The 24,437-nt window shown below is 37.5% G+C and overlaps 4 protein-coding genes across 16 annotated transcripts in view; 2 read left to right on the forward strand and 2 right to left on the reverse strand.

Annotated features, from left to right (window-relative positions):
* Window positions 1-309: 309 nt before the first annotated feature.
* Window positions 310-10,658, reverse strand: LOC113671610 (dnaJ homolog subfamily C member 7). Its single transcript, XM_089194178.1, has 16 exons — window positions 10,343-10,658; window positions 10,166-10,260; window positions 9,051-9,175; window positions 7,823-7,936; window positions 6,945-7,019; window positions 6,628-6,746; window positions 6,194-6,263; window positions 5,785-5,868; window positions 5,245-5,409; window positions 4,367-4,458; window positions 3,695-3,768; window positions 3,461-3,607; window positions 2,555-2,613; window positions 2,044-2,134; window positions 1,684-1,764; window positions 310-1,243 (listed from the first exon to the last, which is right to left on the reverse strand). The coding sequence occupies exons 1-16, from the start codon at window positions 10,456-10,458 to the stop codon at window positions 1,203-1,205; spliced, it is 1,548 nt and encodes a 515-aa protein (XP_089050304.1). The 5' UTR covers window positions 10,459-10,658; the 3' UTR covers window positions 310-1,202.
* A 156-nt stretch (window positions 10,659-10,814) lies between these two features.
* On the forward strand, window positions 10,815-16,266 carry LOC113671548 (ubiquitin-conjugating enzyme E2 E1). Its single transcript, XM_027187776.2, has 7 exons — window positions 10,815-11,830; window positions 12,218-12,387; window positions 12,781-12,831; window positions 13,716-13,848; window positions 14,287-14,331; window positions 14,548-14,650; window positions 15,293-16,266. The coding sequence occupies exons 2-7, from the start codon at window positions 12,236-12,238 to the stop codon at window positions 15,388-15,390; spliced, it is 582 nt and encodes a 193-aa protein (XP_027043577.2). The 5' UTR covers window positions 10,815-11,830; window positions 12,218-12,235; the 3' UTR covers window positions 15,391-16,266.
* Window positions 16,267-17,422: 1,156 nt separating this feature from the next.
* LOC113671547 (uncharacterized) lies at window positions 17,423-22,923 on the forward strand. Its single transcript, XM_027187775.2, has 3 exons — window positions 17,423-18,065; window positions 20,767-20,857; window positions 21,457-22,923. Exons 1-3 carry the CDS (start codon window positions 17,505-17,507, stop codon window positions 21,687-21,689), a joined length of 885 nt encoding a protein of 294 aa, XP_027043576.2. The 5' UTR covers window positions 17,423-17,504; the 3' UTR covers window positions 21,690-22,923.
* The window catches only part of LOC113671545 (neuropeptide Y receptor type 2), a 44,188-nt gene continuing 41,887 nt past the window's right edge, over window positions 22,137-24,437 (reverse strand). For all 13 annotated transcript variants that reach the window (XM_089194180.1, XM_089194183.1, XM_089194181.1 and 10 more), the window contains one exon: window positions 22,137-23,827. In XM_089194180.1, coding sequence (XP_089050306.1) covers window positions 23,412-23,827 — 416 coding nt within the window. In that variant the 3' untranslated portion in view covers window positions 22,137-23,411. The remainder of the gene's footprint in view (window positions 23,828-24,437) is intronic.

The raw sequence follows: 24,437 nt of genomic DNA on the forward strand, positions 1-24,437 counted from the left end.
TCTATTCACGATGATTTTAGATATATGAAATTCATATATTTGCACTGCGGTGAAGAAACGAATTTAAGAGATCCTCGCAGCTAAGAACGCTACTGAACTAGTAGTTGAAAATAGGATCTGAAAGAAAAAAAAATTCAGGCTCGTACGGGATTTGAACCCATGACCTCTGAGATACCGGTTTATTCACGTTCTGATTTACGGCAATCGATGAAACAGAGTTGCAGTTTCAAATCTTCCAAATTTCTTCAGACTCGTGTGAGCAGAGCCTTGAGGTCTTATGATAACCACGAGAAAGACAAGGAAACAGAATAATGACTTCAGATTTTATTTACCAGCATCTATCTATAACAAAATACTTCTTAAAGCCATCCGCAAAACCACGCCTTCGTAGAACTGCTATGTTACTGTAAACACAAAGTTTGAAACTATAGGAAACACTCAGTAACCAGTTTAGAACGAAAACTGATCAACCCTTTCACTCCTAGGAGATCACAGCAATTCTCACCTGATCCTGTCAATAGATTTTCCAATTGAACGGCTGTCAAAAGACTGAAAAAACTATATGCTGGGGGAGAACGTCTGATTCAACATCAAATTCTTAGCGCTAAAATTCCAAGACATGTACGGCAAACAGTGTGGAGAATTGAAATTTAACTCTTAGGTGAAAAAGGGTTAAGTTTTAGAGATAAAATAAAAATAAAAATGACAAAATAAAAATTATAAAACTACTTAGATAAATTTAAAAAGATCATGGAGATCATTTCACATCTACGTTTGTCGATTTGTTCTACTACAAGAGATGCTATAGAATGCGTTTCAGATTAAATTAACACTCAATATACGATGTTAGGGAGTGGGGAGGCGGGGGAGGGGGGCGCGAAAAAGGGAGAAACACGGGGAAGGGAGGGGAAGGGAGGGGAAGTTCCTCCTGATAGTAAACCAGACGAATGAATTAGCTTCTCTGTTGATTAACACGCGATTTGAATTACGTCGTTCCCATCTTGATCCTCTCTCTCCTTCCAACAAATTATCCGCCATTGTCAACCTGAACGCAAAATTGCGTGTCACTGGAGTTTGAACTGACACTCCTTGTGCAAGAAATAATGTTACTATTGCGAAAAAGATGCCTCGATCTAGTGGTCTTGTCAGCATTATATTTTTGTGATATATTTGTGGATAATGGAAGATGGCAAAAGTAGAAGTTAACCAAAGGTAAACTGGAAACCACCGGGGAAGCCTCCACCTGAAAGATTAAAAGAGAAAATCATGAAGACAAGGAAAGGAGTCACGCAATGCATGTAAGTCGTCACGCGACAAAGAAGCGTGACATTTTAAGCCACATTGATAGGCGATGTATGTAAGCAGTCACGCGACAAACAAGCGCGACATTTTAAGTCATATTCCACACTGGATAATCTACAAATCAGGCGTTATTTCGTATCATTAACACCACTCCTGTCATAACCATTAACACCATTACTGGTAACATTGGCATGATCATTTTTACAACCTTGCGTTTTCACGTAAGCGAAGTGCGCGAAGCACGCAAGTAATTATTCTTATCCGGCTCGTGTTATTGACGAACGTTGACTATCCATCCAAGCTGGTCCGTTAAAAAACATTAAAAACAAACAACAAGAACAACAACAAAAATGAAACAAAAAACAATGCTGAACATCATACCTCCAGGTCCTCCAAAGTTAAACCCACTGAATCCTCCATGCCCTCCGAAAAATGCTTGAAATATATCTCTGGGGTCGATATCTATTAAAACAATTGAAAAAAGGTATGTAAACACGTGGCGCGGGGGAGGGGGGAGGGGTTCCACGAAACAGAGCGTAAACATCATAATCCATAATTGAAAATTATTTTCCTAGATAATTGTCTGGAAAGTTGGCACACAATGAAACCATTATTCCCTCCCCCAATTAAAAAAAATTATAAATAGACAAATAACATTTGGGGAGTGAAAAGAAGTCTTGTTTGAGTCTACGGACACTACTTTAAATGCACTGGATCCCAGATCACAGGCTGCCAACCTACCTGACATCATCATGCCGTCTTCGAGATCTTGACCCGAGTCATATCTTGCCTTTTTCTTGGGGTCTGATAGCACACTGTAAGCTTCATTTACCTAAAATAAACACCAGAGTGTGACGAGAGTGTTGCAATTTAAGTGACAGCGATTGTTTCTTGTGTCTTCCTATGTCCTGTTGCGCGGGAATTCGGCGCACAGCTGTCCAAAGTTGATCCATCTACGCATGCCTTAGTTTGAGCGAAGGGCATGCGTTTTTTCATTCAGAGAAGACGAACGTAAGGGCGGGTGAGTGAGAAGCAGAAGCTGCAGTTGCAAAGGAAACAGTCGCTATTCCCTGCTCTTTTTCACGCACCTTTTTTTAAGCCCAGCAGGAGCTAACACTATTAAAGAGCGTTCAACAGTTGGCACACATCACACGGTCATATCAACAGATGTAGAAAATACCAAGTAAGATACGGTGGGAAGATGGAAAAGATGAATACGCATTCGATTATGAGTAGGACGAGTTTAACAAACCTCTTTGAACAACAGCTCCTCGCTTTTCTTGACTTCTTCTGTTGCCCCAGAATGACGATCTGAAGAGGAAAAAAACTAGATTGGTAAGGATGAAAACTGTACGAAAAATACGTACAGTAAGAAGAACGGTCAGCTGCTTTCTAAAACTACTACATAATTAGATTACTTGGTCAATCATTTAATCAACAATGAAATATAGAATGAATACATACGTAAGTACATAACTGGATGAACGAATGAATGAGAGAGCGAACGAATGAACAAGTGAAGAAAAGTTATGTTTACTATGAACTTCTTCGCATTTTCATCACTTGCGAGCAAGCCTTTAGTATTAGCGCTTCGGCAAGAACGTTTGTTCGCCCGCGCGCGGCAAAGTACGAGACCTCGAGCAACGTGAGCCCGCGAAAGGTCTGCAAGGGGTTTAGCATTTCTCATTAGTGCCCAACCCCGGTAAAGCTCTCCTCGACTCGTCTCACATCTTCCCCGCGCGCGGAGGAACGCGCGTCCTACCTCACAATAATAAGGGTCTGTTTGCGGGAAACCATTTTCAGGACACTTTGAGTAAGGAAATGTTGCAGCCCTACTAGACCAAAGCAAACGGTTTTTGGGTTTGTAAAATTGGCTTTCCATCTTAGACACCCGAAATGGCATAAGCATCGGAAATGTCACTGTAACGAGAGCATTTCAAGCGTTTAAGAGGTACATTGAAATCTCTATAGTGAGGACCCCCTTGGGAAAAACAAAAAATCTTGTTTGAATCAACAGAAGGTTAACAAAATGAGGGGGGGGGGGAGATTTCAGCGTTTCAAAGAGGAAGGGAAACCAGTTAAATTTCGACTTAAGAGAAGTCCTCAGAAACTGGGATTTGGAGAAATGATGCTTCTACCCCTGTTTCCCACGTCTGACCTGGGTGATGTTTCAGCGCTTCTTTTTTGTAAGCTTTCTTTATTTCGTCTTCAGTAGCACCCTTAGCAATCCCTAAAATTTTGTAGTAATCTTTTCTTTTGCTCTTTTTCAAAGCCATTTTTGCTTCCTCCAGCAGACGTCGATACTCTGAAAGAAAAGAGAGACACACTCAGCCTACAGGTCAACGTGTTAAATAACGCACGCACGCAATTGTACAAGTTTATAGATTCTCACCTCGAGATCTGTCCATTTTACACACTTTCTCGAAATCTCGTACGGCCTCTTCGAATTTTTCTGTTTCCATGTAGCTGAAAAAATAATTTCAAGCTATCTTAATTACCATTTAGCAGGGAACAGATAAATCTAGTTAACAAAAGGGACTGGTCATTAATCGTCGGGGGGGGGGGGTCGGTAGATCTTGGTTATGTCACGATAAATTTACCCGATACATTAATATGTTTAGTAGCATATTAATGTTCTCCTCTCATTGGAAGTCTACTTTCTATAGCCCCCCCTTCATACTCTGTAGCGACGACTGACCCCCCTTCCCTTTTCCCCTGAAAACCATGGGACCCCCCCCCCCAAATCTTTCGACCCTGAGGCGACAAATAGTGGGTGTTCCCCTCGAGATCAACAGCCGTAACTGATGCTTGGAGTTTGAAAGATCCGAGAAAAACCCCGGGCGCATTCTTTTCGTCGAGTTTGAGCTATTGCAGGATCAATTCTTGATAACAGAGATAAAAATGTTGTAGGGAAATTATCTCCTGTGACAAGTGCACAAATAAATGGCAACAATAATTTGAATCAGCCCACGCGAGGGCGTTGTTACGCGCAAGCGTAGAGGCACCAAGAAGCGCGCAGCCACGCTCGTCTCTACGAGAATAAGGGCAAATAAGGAAAACTAACCATCTTGCTCTCTTGATGTAAGCCTTTAGGTAAGTCGAATCCAGTTCTACAGCTTGACTGCAGTCCTCAATAGCCTTCTCTGTTTGGTTTAACTGTATAATAAGCAAATAGTTTGATTGTTATTGGCAAGGAATTTTGACCAATTGCAGTTAGCGATGCTATTCTTTGCTTTATTACATATCATCACTGATGATGATGCGTGACAGAGACTAACTGAATACAGAGGTAATTTGGTATTAATTATCAACTGAGTTGATAACGTAAATTGGCCACCGTTAAGGGTTTCAAAGCTGACATTTTGAGCGTTAGCCCTTCGTCAGAGAGAATGTACACAGTACAGGCTGGAAGGATTGCAGTATTACTCGCGTGGAATGTGCATGCAGTTTACGCGCACTACCCCCTCTCCACGCAGTAACCACGCACTGTCCACGCACATTGCACGCGTGTAATACAGTAATTTCTCCATCTCGTATTGTAGGCTGCTTTTCCTTGTCAAGTGATATCCTCCCAGCCTAAGACTAGCAGTATTGCAGTCGATACGTCGCGATCTTCAAGTGATAGTGAGTATATATTGCGACTACAGATGAACCGTTTATTAAATATCATAACAACAACTTCTAGAAGATATCACTGTTGAATAATCAGGAACTGAAATTTAATGTCCTTTTTTTTCTGTTACAGATTTCTATGAGGGTTTAAAATTTGTCCCATAATTACGTGACAGCGGTTGTATATTACGTTTTCCTACATCATTTTGCGTGGGAAATTGGCGCGCGGCCTGCCAAAATCGATCCATTTACGCATGCCCTATGAGATTTGACCACCGGTCAGTCCGGCATGGACCCGAGCATGCGGCCTCTCATTCAGAGAAGACTCACCTTGGAGCAGACCAGCGCTCTGTTGTAACACAGCTTAGCATTTGTTGATTTATTGCGCGGGTCAATTGTCAATGCTTCAGTGTACGTATCATAAGCCAGTTGATATTTCCCACGGGTGAAAGCCTCGTTTCCCTCATCCTTCTTGGATTGTAAATGTTTCGCTTTCTACAGAACAGAAAAACAGACTGATTATTCCTTAAAAAGAAATGAGACTGGGCAAGTGGGATAGGCTTATTAGACCTCGTAAGAGAAAATTTTGAAAGTGTCAAAAGTAATCCGGAATTGCATGGGTTTCGCTTTACTTCGCTCTTTGATTGGTCCAGAAAACTCGTGCCACTCTCTGAGCCAATCACAAGCAAAACTAACACCAATCACGACTTGGTCACCCGCGTTTTCCCGCTTTTTGGTGAAGCGCTTGTTTTTACTTTGAGCTCTCATTGCCTCTTCCTTTGTTCTGAATGGCTGTCACAGTTACTTTGGTGTTTGTTCGACTGTCAATTGAAAACTGCTCTATACAAGGTAAAATAAACATTATTGAACCTTTAATGCCAGTCTTGCTTTCTTATGGTCTGGATCTCTCCTTAAAACTTGACTAAAATGTTGGAACGCTCTGTCAACATAGTCCTGAAATCAAAAGCAAAAGAGATAAATACAACTGACAACCATTTCGTCTCTTTTCTTACTTCCCCCCTATCCAAATTCCATTTCAGAGGTTCCTTTACATTTCCAAAGAAAAAAGAGTGACAAAAAAGGAATTTCTCATTTTAATATCAATACATAATCAAGCAGAATAGTGATGAGAAGAAAGAAAAAATTAATACACCTTAGGGAAAGCTGTTTGATTTAAAACCCAATTCTCAGTGTTTAATCCATAAGAAATGTATAGCACAGAGGGCAGAGAATCTATATTTTAATCTTAGGAGTGGAAGGAGTAAAGAGAATGCCATACCTGATAGTATAAACAGAGCCCTTTTACATAAAGTGCATCAGAATTTAATGAGTCATCTATTAAGATATTCCTGGGGATGAATTAAATTTATATAATAAGCTGAATGACAAGTGCATTTTGACTAGTTATTTTCTATTGGAGGACAGACGCATAGATGGCACTATCATAGACAATTTTTGCTTCTCTGGTAAAAGATAATGGCAACATAGAAATTTGGTGAGAACATCACTGACACACTTGGCTGCACCTGATGCGCACTTTTTTTGTTGTGACCACATTTTGACGTCATCTGTGATCTGGTACTGAACAGACCCAAGGAAACGTGGAATCAAGTTATAAAAAAATAGAAATAAGTTAAAGGCTTGATCATGTACACAATAAAAATCTGTCACTTATAAATTTACCATCAGTTGCACACTTAGAGTTGTACTTACTGCACATCTCTTAATGCATCACTGTATTTCCCCATCAGGCAATAAGCTTCTGCTCTCATTACTTTGTAAAGTGCACAAGCAGGACAACTTTCGAGGATATGATTCAAGTAATAGATAACCTGTTGTGTATGAAAACATCACAATATAAGACCAACCCTGAATGATATACTGATAATAACATCTCAATGCTCTAAATGCTCGAGTGAGATCAACATGTCTTAAAGATGAATTCAAGGTATGAAAACCTTTAATTCCCAGAAATTATTAACATATGGTAAAATAACAAGGGCTCGCACACTGACATGACAGAGCCATACCTTTCTGTAATCCTCCTCATCATGAGCTTTAAATGCAGATGACTCATAATCTTGAGCCCTTGTTGCTGTGCGCAGCTGGATATTAAATAAAAATTTCAGTGGAAAAATAAAACTCAAGAATATGTCTCACTGACTGTGCTTTCCTTAAACCCTTTCACTCCCAAGATCTCATTAGCAATTCTCCTTACTGTCTGTCATACAATTCTCATGATTTTAGTTTGGAGAATTTGATATTGGATCAACTAATAATCCCCTAATTAATATTTTTCTTTTTTCTCATCACTTATCTGGTTAATATTGTCTTGATATTGTAAGGAGAAATTTTATCTTTGTCACTCATGGGATTTATAGGGTTAAGCCTTTAACCCCTGTGAGTTACCAGGACATAATTTCTCCTTACTATATCTATACAATATAATGCAGACAAGTGATGAGAATAAAGATAAATATCAGTTATGGTACTTACTTATTGATCTGATACCAATTCTCCAAAACTAACATAATGAGAATCATTTGGCAGAAAGAAAGGAGAATTACTAATGAGATGTTGAGAATTAAAGGATTAAATTAAGGCTTAAAATCTTCCTTGTGATATCTTACAAGTTAATTTGATTTACTGGGTAGGAGTACCAAAATCTTGGACATCTGATACCTAACCACTAAGCTCACAGATTGCCACAAGCTTTGCTCTTGGGAAAACTGTCCGCTTCTTAGAGCAGATTATGTCCGTGAACAAATAACCAAGCATATTTTAGTACCAAATAGAATGGAGACTATCATTTGTACACCTTAAGCCTATGGTATAGTCTTTTCTGTAAAATTCCAAAGGGTTCATGATCATAACACCTCACAGTACATTCTACAAAAAATTAACTTACATCATCTTGAGCATCTTTGTTTTTAGGATCCTTCTCAAGAACCTTCTGCAAATAGTTTATTGCATTCCCAATGGATCCCATGACAAGGTGACATTTAGCAGCCCTGAAATAACCCTTTGAAACAAGAAAATTTACAAAGTTCCTCACAAAATCTGAAACTTGTGGTAATTCTCCTAACTGACTAATATAATTTCTATAGTATATGAATACAAAAATTTGTTGTTTCAAATAGGGAAACATTCTTGACATCCACTATAAAATTTTCCCTATCAATATTCTTTTTAACCAGCCTTTAGCCGGGAATTAAAAAGTTCAGACCAGCTTTATATCTAGCTTGTAAGTAAACTGAATTGTAAACTTAACAAGTACATGTTCTTTGACCCATAAATCAAATTTAACCCTTTACCTCCCAGAAGTGATTAACATAAAACTTCTCCCTACAACATCCATACATTCTTCAGCAAACAGGTAATGAGAATATTCAAAGTTATCTGGTAGAACCTGTTATCTTGATCTAGCACCAAGTTCTCATAACTAATTTACAAGGAAATGTGTAGCAGCTACAGGGGAGAATTAATAATCAGATCTTGGGAGTTAAAGGGTTAAGTTTCCCATTAGATTTTGCACCCATTTTGTCTAGTCATTGTGCATATGCCAAAAACCAGAAACAATACACAGATTTCTCTTTGATTAATTAAAATGGAAATGCTGTAATTCTTCTAAATACTTGGCTGAATTAAACAGTATGTTATGAAAATGAAAATGCAGTATTGCAATTTCTGTCATCTATCAGAAAAGATCTTTCCAAAACTTTCCCCCTCAGTAAGGGAAGAAAAAAACTAATAACCTGGCACAATCAAAATCCCAAATATTTATGTTGTATCTCAATCTAAAGCATCATTCATAAAAATTAACAACAAACAGGAATAATGTTTCAACCTCTGCAAGGTCATTTTCAAGTTTATAATGACCTTGGAGGGGTCAAAACATTGTTCATTATCATTGCTAATTTTTTATTAAAAAATATACATCAGAGAAACATCTGCATGGCATTGTCATATGATCCTACTGAGTGACAGTTCAATTTCCCAAGTTGATAGCATGATATTTAAACTTTGTTGAAGAGTTACTTTTGGGTGGAGTGTTAAGACTTGCCAGGATATAAATTGTTAAAACAAACAGCTGATTATTAGAATATTAAAAAGATATTTTGAGGATCTTGACCAACCTTCATAAAATTCTCATCAGTTCTGATGGCAGTCTGAGCATCTTCTAAAGCCTTGTCATAATTCTCGATCATCATGTATGCTGCTGAACGATTCCCATAATATGTAACTACTGTGGGAGCTAGCTCTAAAATAAATGAAAATGAGAATTTTATAACAACCTAGAATAATTGGTAGTAATAACAAACTCAGTGGAATACAGTGTAACTGCTTATCAGCTGTACATCTAGAGTGTCACTCTCCCAAAAAGCATCTTTCTCTATTTTTTTACCAAGCTCAAAAGTTATCATCTCTCTTACTCCATTTTCAAAACCATCTGTCATGTAATACATCACTTAGCACGATACTTGTACAGAAATAAAGGGTATAGGTTTCCAAAGAAATCGTGGTGCTGCATAAGTAGAAGTTAACAAGGTAATTTGGTTTTATCAACTGAGTTGATGGTTTAAATTGGTCATTGTAAAGTGTTTCTTAGGCAGACATTTCAAGTATTAGTCCTACATCAAAGTGAATGACAAAGGGCTAACACTCAAAAAATCAGCTTTAGAAACTCTTAACAGTTGCCAATTTACACTATCAACTTAGTTGATTAAACCAAATTACTTATACAATTTTTATGTAACCCTTAAACAACCTTGCTAAACGGGCCGCGTTGCAATTTTATAGATGTTTTTGAGGAAGAAATACATCACTTAACAGAGAATTCCGTAAAAAAGCTTAAGGTAGAGCCTTCGAACTACTGTGATGAATGTAACAAAATACTAATAAAACGAAATAAAACGACAAAGATATTTAAAAAGAAGCCAGACTAAAGTTTCGGCCACTTCCTGCTCAAAGAGCCGGCAAATTGTAAAGGTTCGAATTAACAACAATTAAACGTCGTGGTATGTTAACTCTATTGCAATAAACAAGACAGGGATTGAAACAAAACTCTATCCGAGTAAGAATTTTGTGTGAAATGATACTTTCCTACCACAAGCAAGAAGAACTTTTAGTTTCTCTGAAAGAATCACATGGCCAAAGATCGCAAGAGTTCTGTATCAAATAAACCAAAGTTATAACAGTTTCCTTGGTATTTGCTGGTACAGAAACTAAACAATAGCAATATGTAATATACCTATTGCTTCTGTGTACAATTTAACGGCCGCTTCATAGTTTTTCTGGATATATTCTCTGTTTCCTTCTTGCTTTTTAGCATCAGCCTTCGCAAAACTGCAAGAGAAATACACATCAAACAAAAAGCGTATCGGTAAAATTGTGTTTTAAAGTTCCTTCTATCCAGCTACGATCTTACTTGTCTAGTTCAGGCTCTTCAGTTACGTCCATCTGCTCATCTGTTTCCTGTTTTTCTGGCGAAGTTTCACCATCGCTTGTATTCATTTCTACGTCCGCCATATTTTCTTGCGACATAGCTAGTGCCAGTTTCTTCGCGTGCAATAAAAGCTACACAACAGAACGTTCTGGTAAATTAATGTGCTAGATGAATCGAACAGTGCTCTATTTTTATATTGTGAAGCGAATAAAAGGAGCTTATTTCGTAGAACGTCATGATTACATTGATGTCTCCTACCATAACTAATGATACAAAAATAAATATCCTAACGAAAACCTTGGCGTAAAAAATTGTAATTAGAAATATGACATATCGATGACGTAACATGAGTTGAAAATCCATTGCAGTTTCTGAAATGTCACGTTTAAAACCTTTGAGCATGCAGCTAGTTGTGACTAAGAGAAATTCTGCATGTATCGCACATTTAACCATTAGGGAAGTTTATATGTGGGGACGAGGGAGGAGAATGAAATGAATTTGTGCCGCATAAATTTTTTTCTGGTCAGTTAAAAGGCTTGCTTTATTCTCAGATGGTTCAGACTTGAAATTTGTTCATTCTCCTGAGGGCAAGTCATGATCAGTGTAAAAAGGGCACCATTCTTTGAGCGAAAGTAAAGAAAAATGCATATGTGGATCGACCAAAAGGCTTTCCGCGGATCTCCGGTATATTAACCATTCAATAAATTCCTTTTCTTTTTGAAAGAGAAATATGGCACTTTAATTTCAATTTGACCATGTTTGCTTATGTTTGCAGATGTTTATCATTTTCAACTGTTAATTCATCGACCTATCTGATTTTGAAAATTTTGTCAGACATTATAATTTTTTTTCATTTAAACTATGTCTCTCGTTACCAGTTCTCCTCAATCCTATTCCCCTGAGTATTTCACATGATTAGTTCTTATTCCCAAGGGAGTAACAGTCTTTTGTTCTCTTTGAGACACTATTTCGATATCACTTGTGTTAGAGATATTTATCGTCGTGTTATTTCAGGTTTTTTATCCTTTGCTAGGGCTCCTGAAAGGTTTAACCATTGGCTCTCTCTAGCAAGAAGTCATTTGATAATTTGGTAAATGTTATTTGATGAAATCGGTGCTGCAAGAAATCTCAGCTGTATTTCGCCTGGCGTGATCTGCTTCATTGGCCTTTCGACAGGGGATCAAGATTAACTTCTTGTTCTTCACACACTAAGAAGATCTTGCTCGGAACAACAAGAACAGAATTGAGCACTCAAGATATTCACCTCAAGAACTGCTTTTGTCCTCATCGTGTTTTCAATTGCATTCATTCTCCCGACAGTTGAGACGCAAACTCATAGCTTGGTACTTGGCTCGTCTACAATCTAACCACCTGGTCGATCTGCTTAACTTTAAACTCATATATTGGCGTATCGTGTGAAGTGTTTGGCCTGCATTTGAGCTGATACCTTCTTCAGACTATACTACATTTGTAAGTACTTCATTTAAAAGGATCACTCCTTGGGTTTTTTATAACTAAGAGGAAAACCTTAGTGAAGTCATACATGTACTTGATGAAGGTTCGTCCACACAGGTTTAGTGAACGTTAAGAAACACGCTTTATCCCGTAGCTCTGTTTTTTTATACATATAAAATAATGGCATATCGTAGTCTTTTCGAATGGGAACAGAGATAAAATCTAGTACTTTTTAAATGTACGCTTCGAAAAGAATCCAGCCTTCTTGTCTCGGTAATCTCCTGCTGTGACTGAACTGCGTGTCTATGCCGCCCTTTAGACGGGAATCCCGAATATTCTTCCTTGAGGGGCTCTTCTGTAACTTTCGTAGACCTTTGCTCAGACGATTACTCTTCTTTGCAGGCTGCATGACCCTTAAAAATGGCCGATCAAGACACAAGGAACTTACAAAATGTACCCGGCCCGGCAACAGAAGCAGGAAATGATCAAAGGAACCGTGGAACGCAAATCCGAAAGGAAATTAAGATCGCCCCAAGTAGACCACCAAAGACATTGAGTGGGGCTGCAAAGAGGTAGAAACATCATCATTTAGCGCATATTTCCATTCCGAGAGGCGAATTCAAAGTAGAGGGAATTCAGGTTTTATGTAACTAAGGAAGGCCTTACGATCGCTTTAGTTTTGGGGATCGAGAGAATTCGTTTTCATCTAACGAGAAGAGGTCGCAAGTAAATCGAAAAATTAAAGTTATCAGGTTATTCTTAAAAATACTAGGGGAACTCTTATCGCCAGAGTTTGGTTTTATCTACTCCGCGGATGAAAGATCTAATGTCGGTTTCCTGTTGTAAGTTACTCGAGTACCACATCAATTTACAACAACAAAGACTTCAATGCTAAACACTGCGCTCCTTACTTTAATTCTTCTGTTGTTGGAAAATCTGAGTTCTTTGTTTCCAATTTTGGACAGGATTCAAAGAGAACTGGCCGAAATAACGCTTGAACCGCCACCTAACTGCAGGTAAAATATTAATTAACACACTTCGGAGATTTAGGCTGCAATCGCTGTGAATATTTTCCGTCAGGAAATAACGATTTCGAAGGAGAAATGGTGTTGATTGTTTTCAAATTGACATGTCTAATCAGACACCACGTAAACAGCTGATTAAAATCTTATATTCCTTCATACGGGATTTCACAAGGTATTAAACTCTTAGGAATGTCTCACGAATTAATTCCTGTAAAACACGTGGGTTAATTGGGGTGTGATAGAATTTAAGCTATGCTTGAAATAAGATATTTTAATATAATGTTTACAAAGTACTAAAATAATATTGATTTTAATGACAAGGTCAATTAATGTTTTGAACAAAACTAATATTTGATAATTTCCCATGTTTTTGTCGCACAATTTCCCAAATTGCTGATTTTGTTTTGAGTCCATTTAGATTATTAGATGCCTTTTATTATAATATTTTAATTGTAGTTAGTTCAATCTTTTGTATACAAATGCTTGTCAACCAATTATGTTAATCAAGTTAAGGATGTTGTTGGGACAAGTCCTGATTATAGCATTGTTGTGTGGCTGTAGAATTTGTAAATAATTTTTGTTTGTTGCAGTCAGTTAAAATTTTTTAACCATTTTGGTTTCAATTGCTGTTTTTTGTTTGTTGTTTTTTTTATAACCAGTATCATAGTCTGAAACAATCAAGAAACCTGTCTAAGTCGAGCTATTAAAATAATTTATTTCGGAGAAAATTTGAACTAAAACATGTTCTGCCAAGGTCTATCACGCATGAGTACATTGTCATCCACATAAATCAAGTGATTAAGAATCACGAATCCCTTTTGCAATGGATGGTATGCAGCATTTTTTTTTAAATTTTTCTTGTTTGTATATTTTAGTGCTGGCCCAAAGGGTGACAATCTTTATGAGTGGCACTCAACAATTCTTGGTCCTCAAGGATCTGTTTACGAAGGAGGAGTATTTTTCTTAGATATTCAGTTTTCATCTGATTATCCTTTTAAACCACCGAAGGTATGAAATTTTTATATATCCCTTCAACTCCCATGAGTGACTAAGACAGAATTTCTCCTTACAGTATCTATACAATATAAGCAGAGATTTAGTGTTGAAAATGAAGAAAAAATATAAATCAGGAGATTATTACTTGCCCCAATGCCAATCTATTTACCCCTTCAACTCCCATGGGTGACCAAAACAGAATATCTTCTCACAGTATCTGTTCAATATCAAGCAAACATTTAGAGTTGAGAATAAAGAATAAATATAAATTAGGAGATTAGTAGTTGCTCCAATACCAAATTCTCCTGACTAATTTCACGAGAATTGTATAGAAGTAAGTATGGAGAATTGCTTATGAGATCTTGTTAGTGAACAGTTTAAAAAACTTTGATTTTTTTACACTTCTATTCTATGAGTGTTACTTATTCTTCTTTCTATCAAATGTTACAGGTTACCTTTCGAACTCGCATTTATCACTGCAATATAAACAGCCAGGTTAGAGAGCTAGAACAAATTGAGTTCTAAAGGATGCATGTACTTACATTTATTACTTGTCTTGTTTACATGATAAATGAATTTCTGTTTACTTCATTCCCTAATTTCCTTCAAAAACTACAAAAAGTTTAGTATTTGGCTTTGTATGTTTCAAATTTCATAAAAGTACATGTATTTTTTCTTTTTTAAAATTGTTTATCAAATATGTTTTTTTAGGGAGTGATTTGTCTGGATATTTTGAAAGATAACTGGAGCCCAGCTCTGACTATTTCCAAGGTTCTTCTCTCTGTCTGTTCACTTCTGACAGACTGCAATCCAGGTATTTGAAGTAATTTGTCAACTTGCTACTTGGATACTCATTAGAGCCCCAATGTATATTAACATCATTTGCTGAAAACTCACCCTCAAGCCTGACTGTTTACAGTACATCATTTTTGAATCTTTGCCACAGTCTTGTTGTTTTCATGCAATTCAGCAATCAATGTACAATTGCGTCATTCTTCTCATAAATTCCATACATTCCAATTCCCAGACAAAGTCCAAATCTGGTGGACTCTTTTACAGTTTCCTTCCCCTTAAACTCCCAAGATCTTCTCGTTAATTCTCCCTCTAGCTGTTACACGTTTCCTTTCAAGTAACTTAAGAGAATTTGATGTTAGATCACGATAAAAATCTCTACCTGATAAGTTTGAGTATTTTTATTACCTGTTCACTAGATGATGTATGAATATTATAGGGAGAAGTTTCATGTTAATCAATTGTGGGAGTTGAGAGTTAAGTCTTGTAGATGAAAGTTAATTTTTGAAGAAAAAAGGAGAAAAACTTGCAGTCAGTTACCCTTTCAACTCAAAAGAGAGGGATAATTGCATTACCTGCTTTTGAAGTGTGCATCAATGTGATTTTTTTTTCATGCAAATAGAACAATAGAAAATAATGCACTGGATGCATTTTATTTTTTTAGTTGACCCACTTGTTGGAAGCATTGCAACGCAATATGTCAATGACAGAGAGGAACATGACAGGATTGCCAAGGAATGGACGAGGAGATTTGCAACGTGATAAAATATAAAATTATATTTATTAATACCATTTTAATGCCATGTTTCAGATTTATAAAGAAAGCAGATGTGGCTAAATAGATTATTTTATTTGACATTCTTACCTTATCTTTGTAATTATAATGTTCCCAAGTTTGTAATTGCTCAATTTAATTTATCCTTTAAAGATAATATTATTTATACCATTTGTAGTGATTTTGTGTATTGCTTACTTGCAAGACCTTATTTTCCTGGAAAGAGTATGTTGTTATGCATCTCTCTAAATTTGTGATTAAGTTCATTCTATTTTTTTGGGTCAGAATGGTAGTAATATTTTGCAACCAGACCAGTTATAACCATCAGATTATTATTTGTGAATAACTTAATCTTTTTCTTTCGATTTATTTTTCAATCTTATAGTTTTATGACAGCTAGAATGGCAAAGTAATTGCAGAGAAGTAAAAAAATGATTTGTTACAAGCACAAATTTACATTAACCTTTTGGCTTTCTTTTATATTTCTTTTTTTCAGTGCTGAATCACCTCTTTTTTTGAATATTGCAGTTAAATCATAAGTTTTTACCTTCTATATAACATTTAAACAGTGTTAATAGTTGTTGAAAATTCAGTTTTTCTTAAATGGGTTTTTTGTGCTGATTTAGCAAAGCTAAGGGCAACATTGAGATTTGAGCTTATAGTTTTGGGGATGGGGTGGTAAGGGAGATCTCAATCCTAAGGGAGGCCCCCCCTCCTGTCCCACTCATGTTAAAACATTCTGGTATATTAAATGGCTGAGTTAGATTTTCAGTTTATATATGAGTAAAATAATAAGATTGTAAAAATTGCTTTATTGTATAGAAGTGTTAATTTCCACAATTATTAAACTATTTATTTACAAATGCTTAATGGTGGTCTTTTTTTAGAGGCTTGTGTGTGAATGTCTCCCAGCTCTATCTGGTTTGTTTAACCCTTTAACTCCCATGAGTGACCAAGATAGAATTTCTCCTTACAATATCAATACAAGATCAACTAGATAAGTGATGAGAATAAAGAAAAATATTGATCTGGGAATAATTAGTTGATCCAATGCTAAATTCTCTGAACTAACATTACAAGAATTGTATAGTTGACAGTAGAGAGAAAGACAAATTTGATCTGGGAGTTAAAGGGTTAATCCTAAATGAAAGATGGATCTTTCTTAACAATGTTGGTACCTAATTGAGCAAACTGGTTATAAGGATTGAGACAATGTTATCCAGTCAATCTTATTAATATAGAAAAGATATTTCTCTACTATAATTTTTACACACTCAGACACAGGGGGGAAAAGAATTGGGATAATTTGATCATCCTTGGTTAAAGAACCTGTTTCATCTATGAGTGATGCAGGACAATGAAAAAAAAGTCAAAACATAGAAGCCTTAACCTTTAACTCTTTAGATCACATTAGTACTTCTCCTAACTGTCTGCCAGATGATTCTCATTATGTTAGTTTGGAGAATTTGGTATGGGATCAATTAGTTATCTCATAATTGATATTTTTCTTTACTCTCATCACTTGTCTGCATGATATTGTGTAGATGTAGTAAGGAGAAACTACCACGGCTTGGTCACTCACAGGAGTTAGTGGGTTAAGAGTAGTTAGCACAAAGCCAAACAACAAAAAACTTTATGGGCCCTTACCCTGATGTAACCCCAGATTAACCAATCTTTAAATCTAAGAAAAAAAAATGCTACCCAATGGTTTGGTTAAAAGAAGAGGTAGTTTGGGTGAATCTGATCACAATTTAGTATGAGAAGGTAAAGACTGATAAAATATCATTCCACCCTGTTGAAAAATACTGGTTTCTTTGCCACTCATCCCCTACTTTCTCAGTTGTGTGTTACACAGGGTGGTTTTTTTCTTGGATCCCATTGATAGCTGCTCACCCCCCCCCCCCCGCCCCTTCCTTCCCCCTTGACTCCATCAGTCCCTTAGAGCTTAGAGTTTCAACCCCTACTCAGCGAGTCTCTGACGTCTCCTTGCCCTACCGCTACTCCGTATAAAATTATCTGTCTCGAAACGAGGCCATAGAATTCTAAGATGGCGGATGCAAATAAAGGATGCATGTGCTAGCCTAAATCAGCTGTTCAAGTCATGTCATTGCAGAGGTTTACATCTTTTTGTCACGCAAGAACGTTTTTTGTCTTAAATACACGGCTCAGCGTTCGTCTTTGTTCGTCAAAGATTTCTAAGAATCTTACATCGGCCAAACTTTACGAACCTCAAGGTATAGTTCACAACTATTACGATTTTTATGCTGAGAGGGAAAGATTCTTCAAACCTTCATTTCGATGTATTAGCACTGCTCACCATCTTCTTCAAGAGAGCAGTACATCGACTGGCGAAAAAACAAGTGCCATTGTAAAGGACAAAGCGACCATCATTTCCCAACTAAATTCAGAATTTTACGAGGAAGAAGCTGATATTCCAAACAGGCAGCCGAAGCCTCGTGCAACCGTTGTACAGTACAAACTAGATCAAAATGGTTATATGAAGTTACAAGATCTAGTAGACTTCCTTAAAAAAGAGAGTGCAGTAGACATTTGTGTGATAAAAACAAGAGGAATTAAGCAAAATTACGTGGATTACTTCGTTGTTGTCAGCGGTGTCTCTACAAGACATATCAGGGCTATGGCAAAAAATCTGGAACAACTGGTAGGTTAATATTATATGTTATTAACTGAATGGAAGGGCTGGACAGGAAAATATTTGGCTCAAGGTCATAGTGTATGTATCAAGAGAGAGCCAAATATTTTCCTATCCAGTCTAACATAACTCAGACTAAAAGCACTAGAAATAAATTTTCTTGTTGCATTTTTATTGTCCCAGGTTGATACTGCATAGGGCTGTGTACCTGTTCCTGTCCTTGTGCACAGTCCTTGCACCAGGAGTTTTCAACAATTTTTTTTCGATAGATAAGGGGTGCTACAGACTTGACATAGCTGGAAACCTCATACTTAAGGTTGTCTGTTTTCCTCCATTATGGGGTAATCTTGATACCTGAACCAGTGAGGAAGCAAAATGACTCTAGGAAAAAGGCTGGAACAGCTGAAGCTAGGCTATTGTGAGCAGATGTTGAAGTCCTAAATGTAATAACTGTCCTAAATGTAATAAAGTCCTAAATGTAATAACATTTGGTCCTAAATGTAATAAAGCCCTAAATGTAATAACGTTCGGTCCTAAATGTAATAAGCCTCCTATGCAATCGTTTAACTGCGCTAACATTGAGATGTTAAAGTGACAGCTGTTGCACCAAAGAATCCTCTGACCAATATTTATGGAATATTGCGGGCTCACTGATATTAATCAGCGGCTTTTTATTTGTTAAAGACGTAGGTTGAGAAGCATTGGCTACAAAACCTTATTCTAATACTGATGTGCTTTTGGCATCAAATTGACGGACGCAGAAGCAACGAGAACGTTGACTAATAGCTCTCTCTATATCATTGGCTCAGACTCTTAAGTGTAACAGATTTTGACGAAATATTTCTGTCCTCAGTGCTGAAGTTAACACTTGAAGAACCAAATTGCAAGGAAAAAGAAGTCCACCGACTTATACGTTAGACAAATTCTGGGCTCAGAAGGGCATTTTTTGTACTGTCTTCCCTTGCCAGATTTGTACGAGTTTGCATAAAATATATTCATATGCGTTATTGACCGAACATGAGGTCAAAATGGCTATATATTGGCCGAGTTCTTTTCTTTTTTTGCGCTTTTATGGACTGAGATGAAGTCACGGTCCATAAAAAAGTAGAAAAAGAACGAGGCTAATATCCAGTAATCTTGACCATACAAGAGAGTTTATATTTTCTTGGCTTAATCATTAAAGGATTCATTGTATAGCAAAAGATTTCGCTTTGATAAGAATCAAGAATGGCCTGTTTATTTCGAGAGCCGATAGTGAAAGCCAACTGTGTTTGCAGCACAATAAACCCAAGAGGGTCATTTATTTTTTCTATGTATATATGAAAACATTGTCCAAAAGTTACGAACTTTGTAAGTTTTCTTGCGTGGGATCAATACGGGGGATCCCGAACGGGCGAGGGTGGGCCCATCATGCCCGCTCAGGTAGCCAATCAGAACAGAGGATTCACTTCATCTTGCCCACGTGCGCTGCTAGCTATATGATAATGTGACTTGCAGAGCAAGATATCGACTGACCAATGATATGTTATCCCATTTCACGATCACAGGTCTCGACATGTTGCCTTTTTCCACGCAAGAGTCAAATTGAACCATTGAGCTACACCATTCAACACATGATGGTCAGTTGGTGGTCTAATGAACCATTAATTTTTTTCCTTTAGCCCCTTATGACGGGTTCATCAGTTCCCGAACCGAAATATTAGGAAAACATACATTTTAAAGTTGATCTCAAGTTTATATTTCATTTTTTGTCTTCACCTCTTCTCCCTGCCGTGAGGGGAGAAAATGAATAGATAAATAGATGAATGAAAAAAGAAAGCTCAGCAGTTTCCACTTATAGTCATATGGTACATGAACTGATTACTGAGGTGGAGTAAAGCCATATAGAGGGCTGGAAATGCAACACCCCAGGTTCAAAATTGAATAAATCAGGATATTCATTCTTAAAAATGAACTCAAATGCTTCATTAGAATCAATTGACACTGAATAACATTGATGTGCAAAATTTCAATAACGCTACTGATAATAACAATAACAGAAATCATTCAAACTGCTCTAAAATGGTGCATCACTTCTAAAGACTTTAATACGAACGATAACAACAACAATAGCATGCTAGTTCATCATAAATTGTAATAAATTTCTTTTCCAAAAAGTCTTAATGGTTACGTGCCAATCGATTCCATCCTATTGAGCTTCCAGCCAAGCACTTGCCCACTTTGCGCTGGAAATGATTTTCTTCAACTTGATCAATAAACCGCTTTAAGGACCATACTTCGACTGCTGATATTTCTTATGTCTAGCGAGTAAAAAGACGCTGATTGATATCAGCGGGCCCATAATGTGACATGTATACTGGTCAGCGGTTTCTTTGGAGCAACAGCTGTCACTAACATATCAATGTGGATGTCCGCCATAACAACAATGCACTGCAGGAGTTAAACGATTGCATTAGAGGCTTATTACATTTAGGACTAAATGTTATTACATTTAGGACTTTATTACATTTAGGACCAAATGTTATTACATTTAGGACTTTATTACATTTAGGACAGTTATTACATTTAGGACTTCAACAGCAGACACCCTCATGACAAGGAAAGGGAGTTTGTAACTGAAGCCTGTTTGAGAATTGTCACCTTAAACAGCTCTGGAGGTGAAAGTCTTTAATGTTGATAATGTATTTTATTGTGAGTCTGACTATTACAGTTCAAAGGAAAAATGTTACCTGGCATTGGAAAAGGTGGGCATCCTGTGGTAGAAGGAATGGAGAGTAACCATTGGGTGGCACTAGATATAGGTAAGAATGGTCATGCTGTGTTCATAGCTAAAACTTCGGAATTTGAGAGTAGCAGACTTTTTCAGCTCTTGTTATGGGGCGAGCTGACTTGTTCAGATTTCAGCTGCTTATATTATTCTTTTCATCTCTAGATGTGATATAAATACCTTTTTCACTCCTCTGCTACTATTGCACCTTTATGCATCTATCAGTTTGAAGTATCAGTTACCCCCTGGAAACGTCTCAAGCATTTGCAGATTGGCTCATGCAAACCTCCCCCCCCCCCCCACCTCCTGGGCAAAAATTGCTTTCAAATGCTCCACCCAATATTGAGTGATTCTTTGTGTTATCAATGAATGTTGTAGAACTTAGCAAAGTCACATATTGGTTTTTGGTGCTGCTGTTGGTTTTTTGGCACAGACAAAAATTCCCTGCCCCCCCAGGCACAGACAACAGTAAAATACCCATGGGTTGCCAGGAGGGGGGGGGGGGCAAGTTTAAGTTTTGATTAGATTGGCACATTACTATCACGCTCTCTTTTACCTACTGAATGTTTGGAAGATGTTAAACCCCATGGCCATGGTGAATGGAATTTTCTAACATTTGCTTTTATTTTGCAGGTAACATCGTTGTGCATTTCTTTCTTCCTGAAGTTCGCGAGGTGTATGAACTGGAGAAGCTTTGGACTCTAGGGCCAGAGTATGATGACCAATCAAGGGCCTTTTTGGAGGAAGAGAGATTTCGTCAGGCAACTGAGTATGGTATAAAACTTGACAAACCAGTCAGTGATGAGCTTGGTGAGGATGGTCCTGTTGTTGAAGAGCTTGGCATAGATGATCCAAGTCGCTACTGAGCATAACTTAAGTGACAAAACCATGGGAGGGTAACTTAGTTTGATGTAAGCTTCATACGCTTCCTAAATGAATTACATTTGCTACGTATGTTTCCTACCTTGAGCATAAAATTGGTAAACCTATGGAGAGAAACTGTCAAATCTTTGAGAAGCCCCTTTGGGATCTCACTGCACCCCTTTCACATTGGCAAAAAGTCAGAGGTCTGAGCAGATCTTAACCAAATTATAGAGATGTTGCAATGTTGCACCTCATTTGGTTGTCAGGCAAAGAAAGCTCGGATGGAGAATTGTGGTGGGTGGAGGGGATGCCCTTTCATATCCCCTTTCTCTCTCTACTTACAGGTGCGTACATTTCACCCTATACCTGGCAGCATGTGTGGTGAACGAGCAGAAGAATGAAATACACATAAGTATACTTTCAGAAAAATTTTAAAAAATCACATGTGATACAGTTTTCTGCAGTTTATTTGAAGTTCTCCATTTAAGAGGTGCTAGTTTGTAGTATATAATGTTACAGTTTGGAAAGTTCTCTTGAAACTTAAGTAGATTATCAGTTAGTCATGAAATAGTTATATAGACTAAAACTCAGCAATATATAGTATTTCTTAGTTTGAATAGTATCTCTATATGACACATACTTGAAAATTGCCAATAGAATTAATGGAACTGCTTTGATATAGTGATATAGTGGAAATGTAGTTATACTGATTAAATTATCGGCTTAAGGTGCAGTATTCGTAATTGTAGGATACTTGTATTCAAGATGTTAATTTTTCAAAGCTATCTCGGAGAATTTTTTAAGTCAGAACTGTATTTCTAGTAAAGTTTTCTCAGAAGTTAGAGGAGAAGTATACTCCAGACACCATATAATTTTCATCTTTTCCAATAAAAAGTACAAATGAAATTGTGAATGAAAGTTGTATGGTTTTTGAAGTGAACCTCCCCTTCAGACATTATTTTTACTTGTTCATCATACAGGCAGAAAAATGTAACACGTGATGTGCAATGCACGTGGATTAATACGTGATGTGTAATGCACTCGCATAGGACTTTATGTCTGTCCCACGTGGCAAGAATATGATGTGCAATGCACGTGGATTAATACGTGATGTGTAGTGCACTCGCATAGGACTTTATGTCTGTCCCACGTGACAAGAACGTGAAAGGCCAGGCACCTGTATTGGATTTGGCTAAATTCACAGAGGTTCATAACTATGTACATTAGAAGCAGAAATTGGTTTCTTGACCACGAAGTGTTGCCCAATATCTCTTTGTGGGCTGCATGGGTAGGGGAAAACCGTCTTTCAGTTCATATAAATCGGATTTAATAGGGTTCTTTTTTTAAACAACTGTTCCACTCAATTCTCAGAGCTTCATACAAGTTGTACTTAAGCTTTAACCAATAATTACCTATCGCGCGTAAAACTATCGCAACATTTGGTTAGAAGACCCTAACAGTCTTAGCTGTGACGAGCTAGCTAAACTCCGAGACATGTATATTTTCATAATAATTTCATGATAATTTTCTACGCATCCAACACAACATAACCTAATCTGAGCGCACACAGCATTGGCAATGTTTGCTCCTTTCAAACAATAACAATACACGTACCTCTTGCTTATTGTAACCGCTGGTTATCCATTTACCTGGCAATCGCACCTTTGCGCCTCAAACACATTTTATCCGGGGGGAGGGGAGGAGGAGGGCGTACGACCTTCCCTTTACACGGATGTCAACAACTCTTTATGTTCCTCGACTTTGTCCGACTCAGATTCAATTGAGTTCTTAGTATCTGTTGTTCCGTTCATCGAGATTTGAGTCCCGCCATTATTGTTGACTTGTAGCTGTTGCTTCTGAGAAAAAAGAGTTCCATCTAGGGATGTATCGCTGCTCCCACACATGGTGCATGTTCCTATGGGTTTGGCCCCATTCCGTCTGTTGGTCACTTTAAGGTCATCCCTCCTTTTGCTCCTTTTGATCTTAAGGACGCACTCTATCCACGAGCGGAAATATGTTTTGAAGCCCTCTCGGAACTGTTCGTTGACGGCGTTGTAAATGAGCGGATTGGCGGCGCTGTTTGCGTAAACACAAATCTGACAGATCTGTCTGATGCCATCAGCATGAGGGTAGTCGCCCTCTGATGGAAAAAGATATAAAAACTGACAAAGCAATCGTCGCAAGTTCATGGTAAAAATTCTTAAACGAGAAGCATGGGAGAAAGTAATGACAATTCGAGGGTCAAGGAATGGGGGAAAGCAAAAGGAACAGACAGTTAAATGAGGGATAGCAGGTAATTTAGTGTTAACAACTGGGTTAAAAACGTAAATTAGCCACCGTAAAGGGTAAAAAAGCTGACGTTTCGAGCGTTAGCTCTTCCAAGGGCTAACGCTCGAAACGTCAGCTTTTTTACCCTTTACGGTGGCTAATTTACGTTTTCAACCCAGTTGTTAACACTAAATTACCTGCTATACTCTCCCACCGACGCAGCACCACAGTTTCTTTAGAAACTTACCCCTTTATAAATGAGGGATAACCGAGACGTAGAAGGCGACAATGAATCATTGATTTCGTGGAGTGAGGAAAGGGAAACGATCGGAAGTTAAGTTACAAAAAGGAAGAAGGCAGCAAATGGGAAATTGAGCACGTGTAGTTATTTACAAGATCTTTGATGAACAGCCAGGAACATGAAAATATATTAGTGTGCAGGTGTTTGACGGCAAAATGAGGAGAACTTGTTACATCTAACT

This window comes from Pocillopora damicornis, chromosome 14, assembly GCF_964200805.1.
Source record: "Pocillopora damicornis chromosome 14, jaPocDami1.2, whole genome shotgun sequence".
In the NCBI taxonomy this organism is placed as follows: domain Eukaryota; kingdom Metazoa; phylum Cnidaria; class Anthozoa; order Scleractinia; family Pocilloporidae; genus Pocillopora; species Pocillopora damicornis.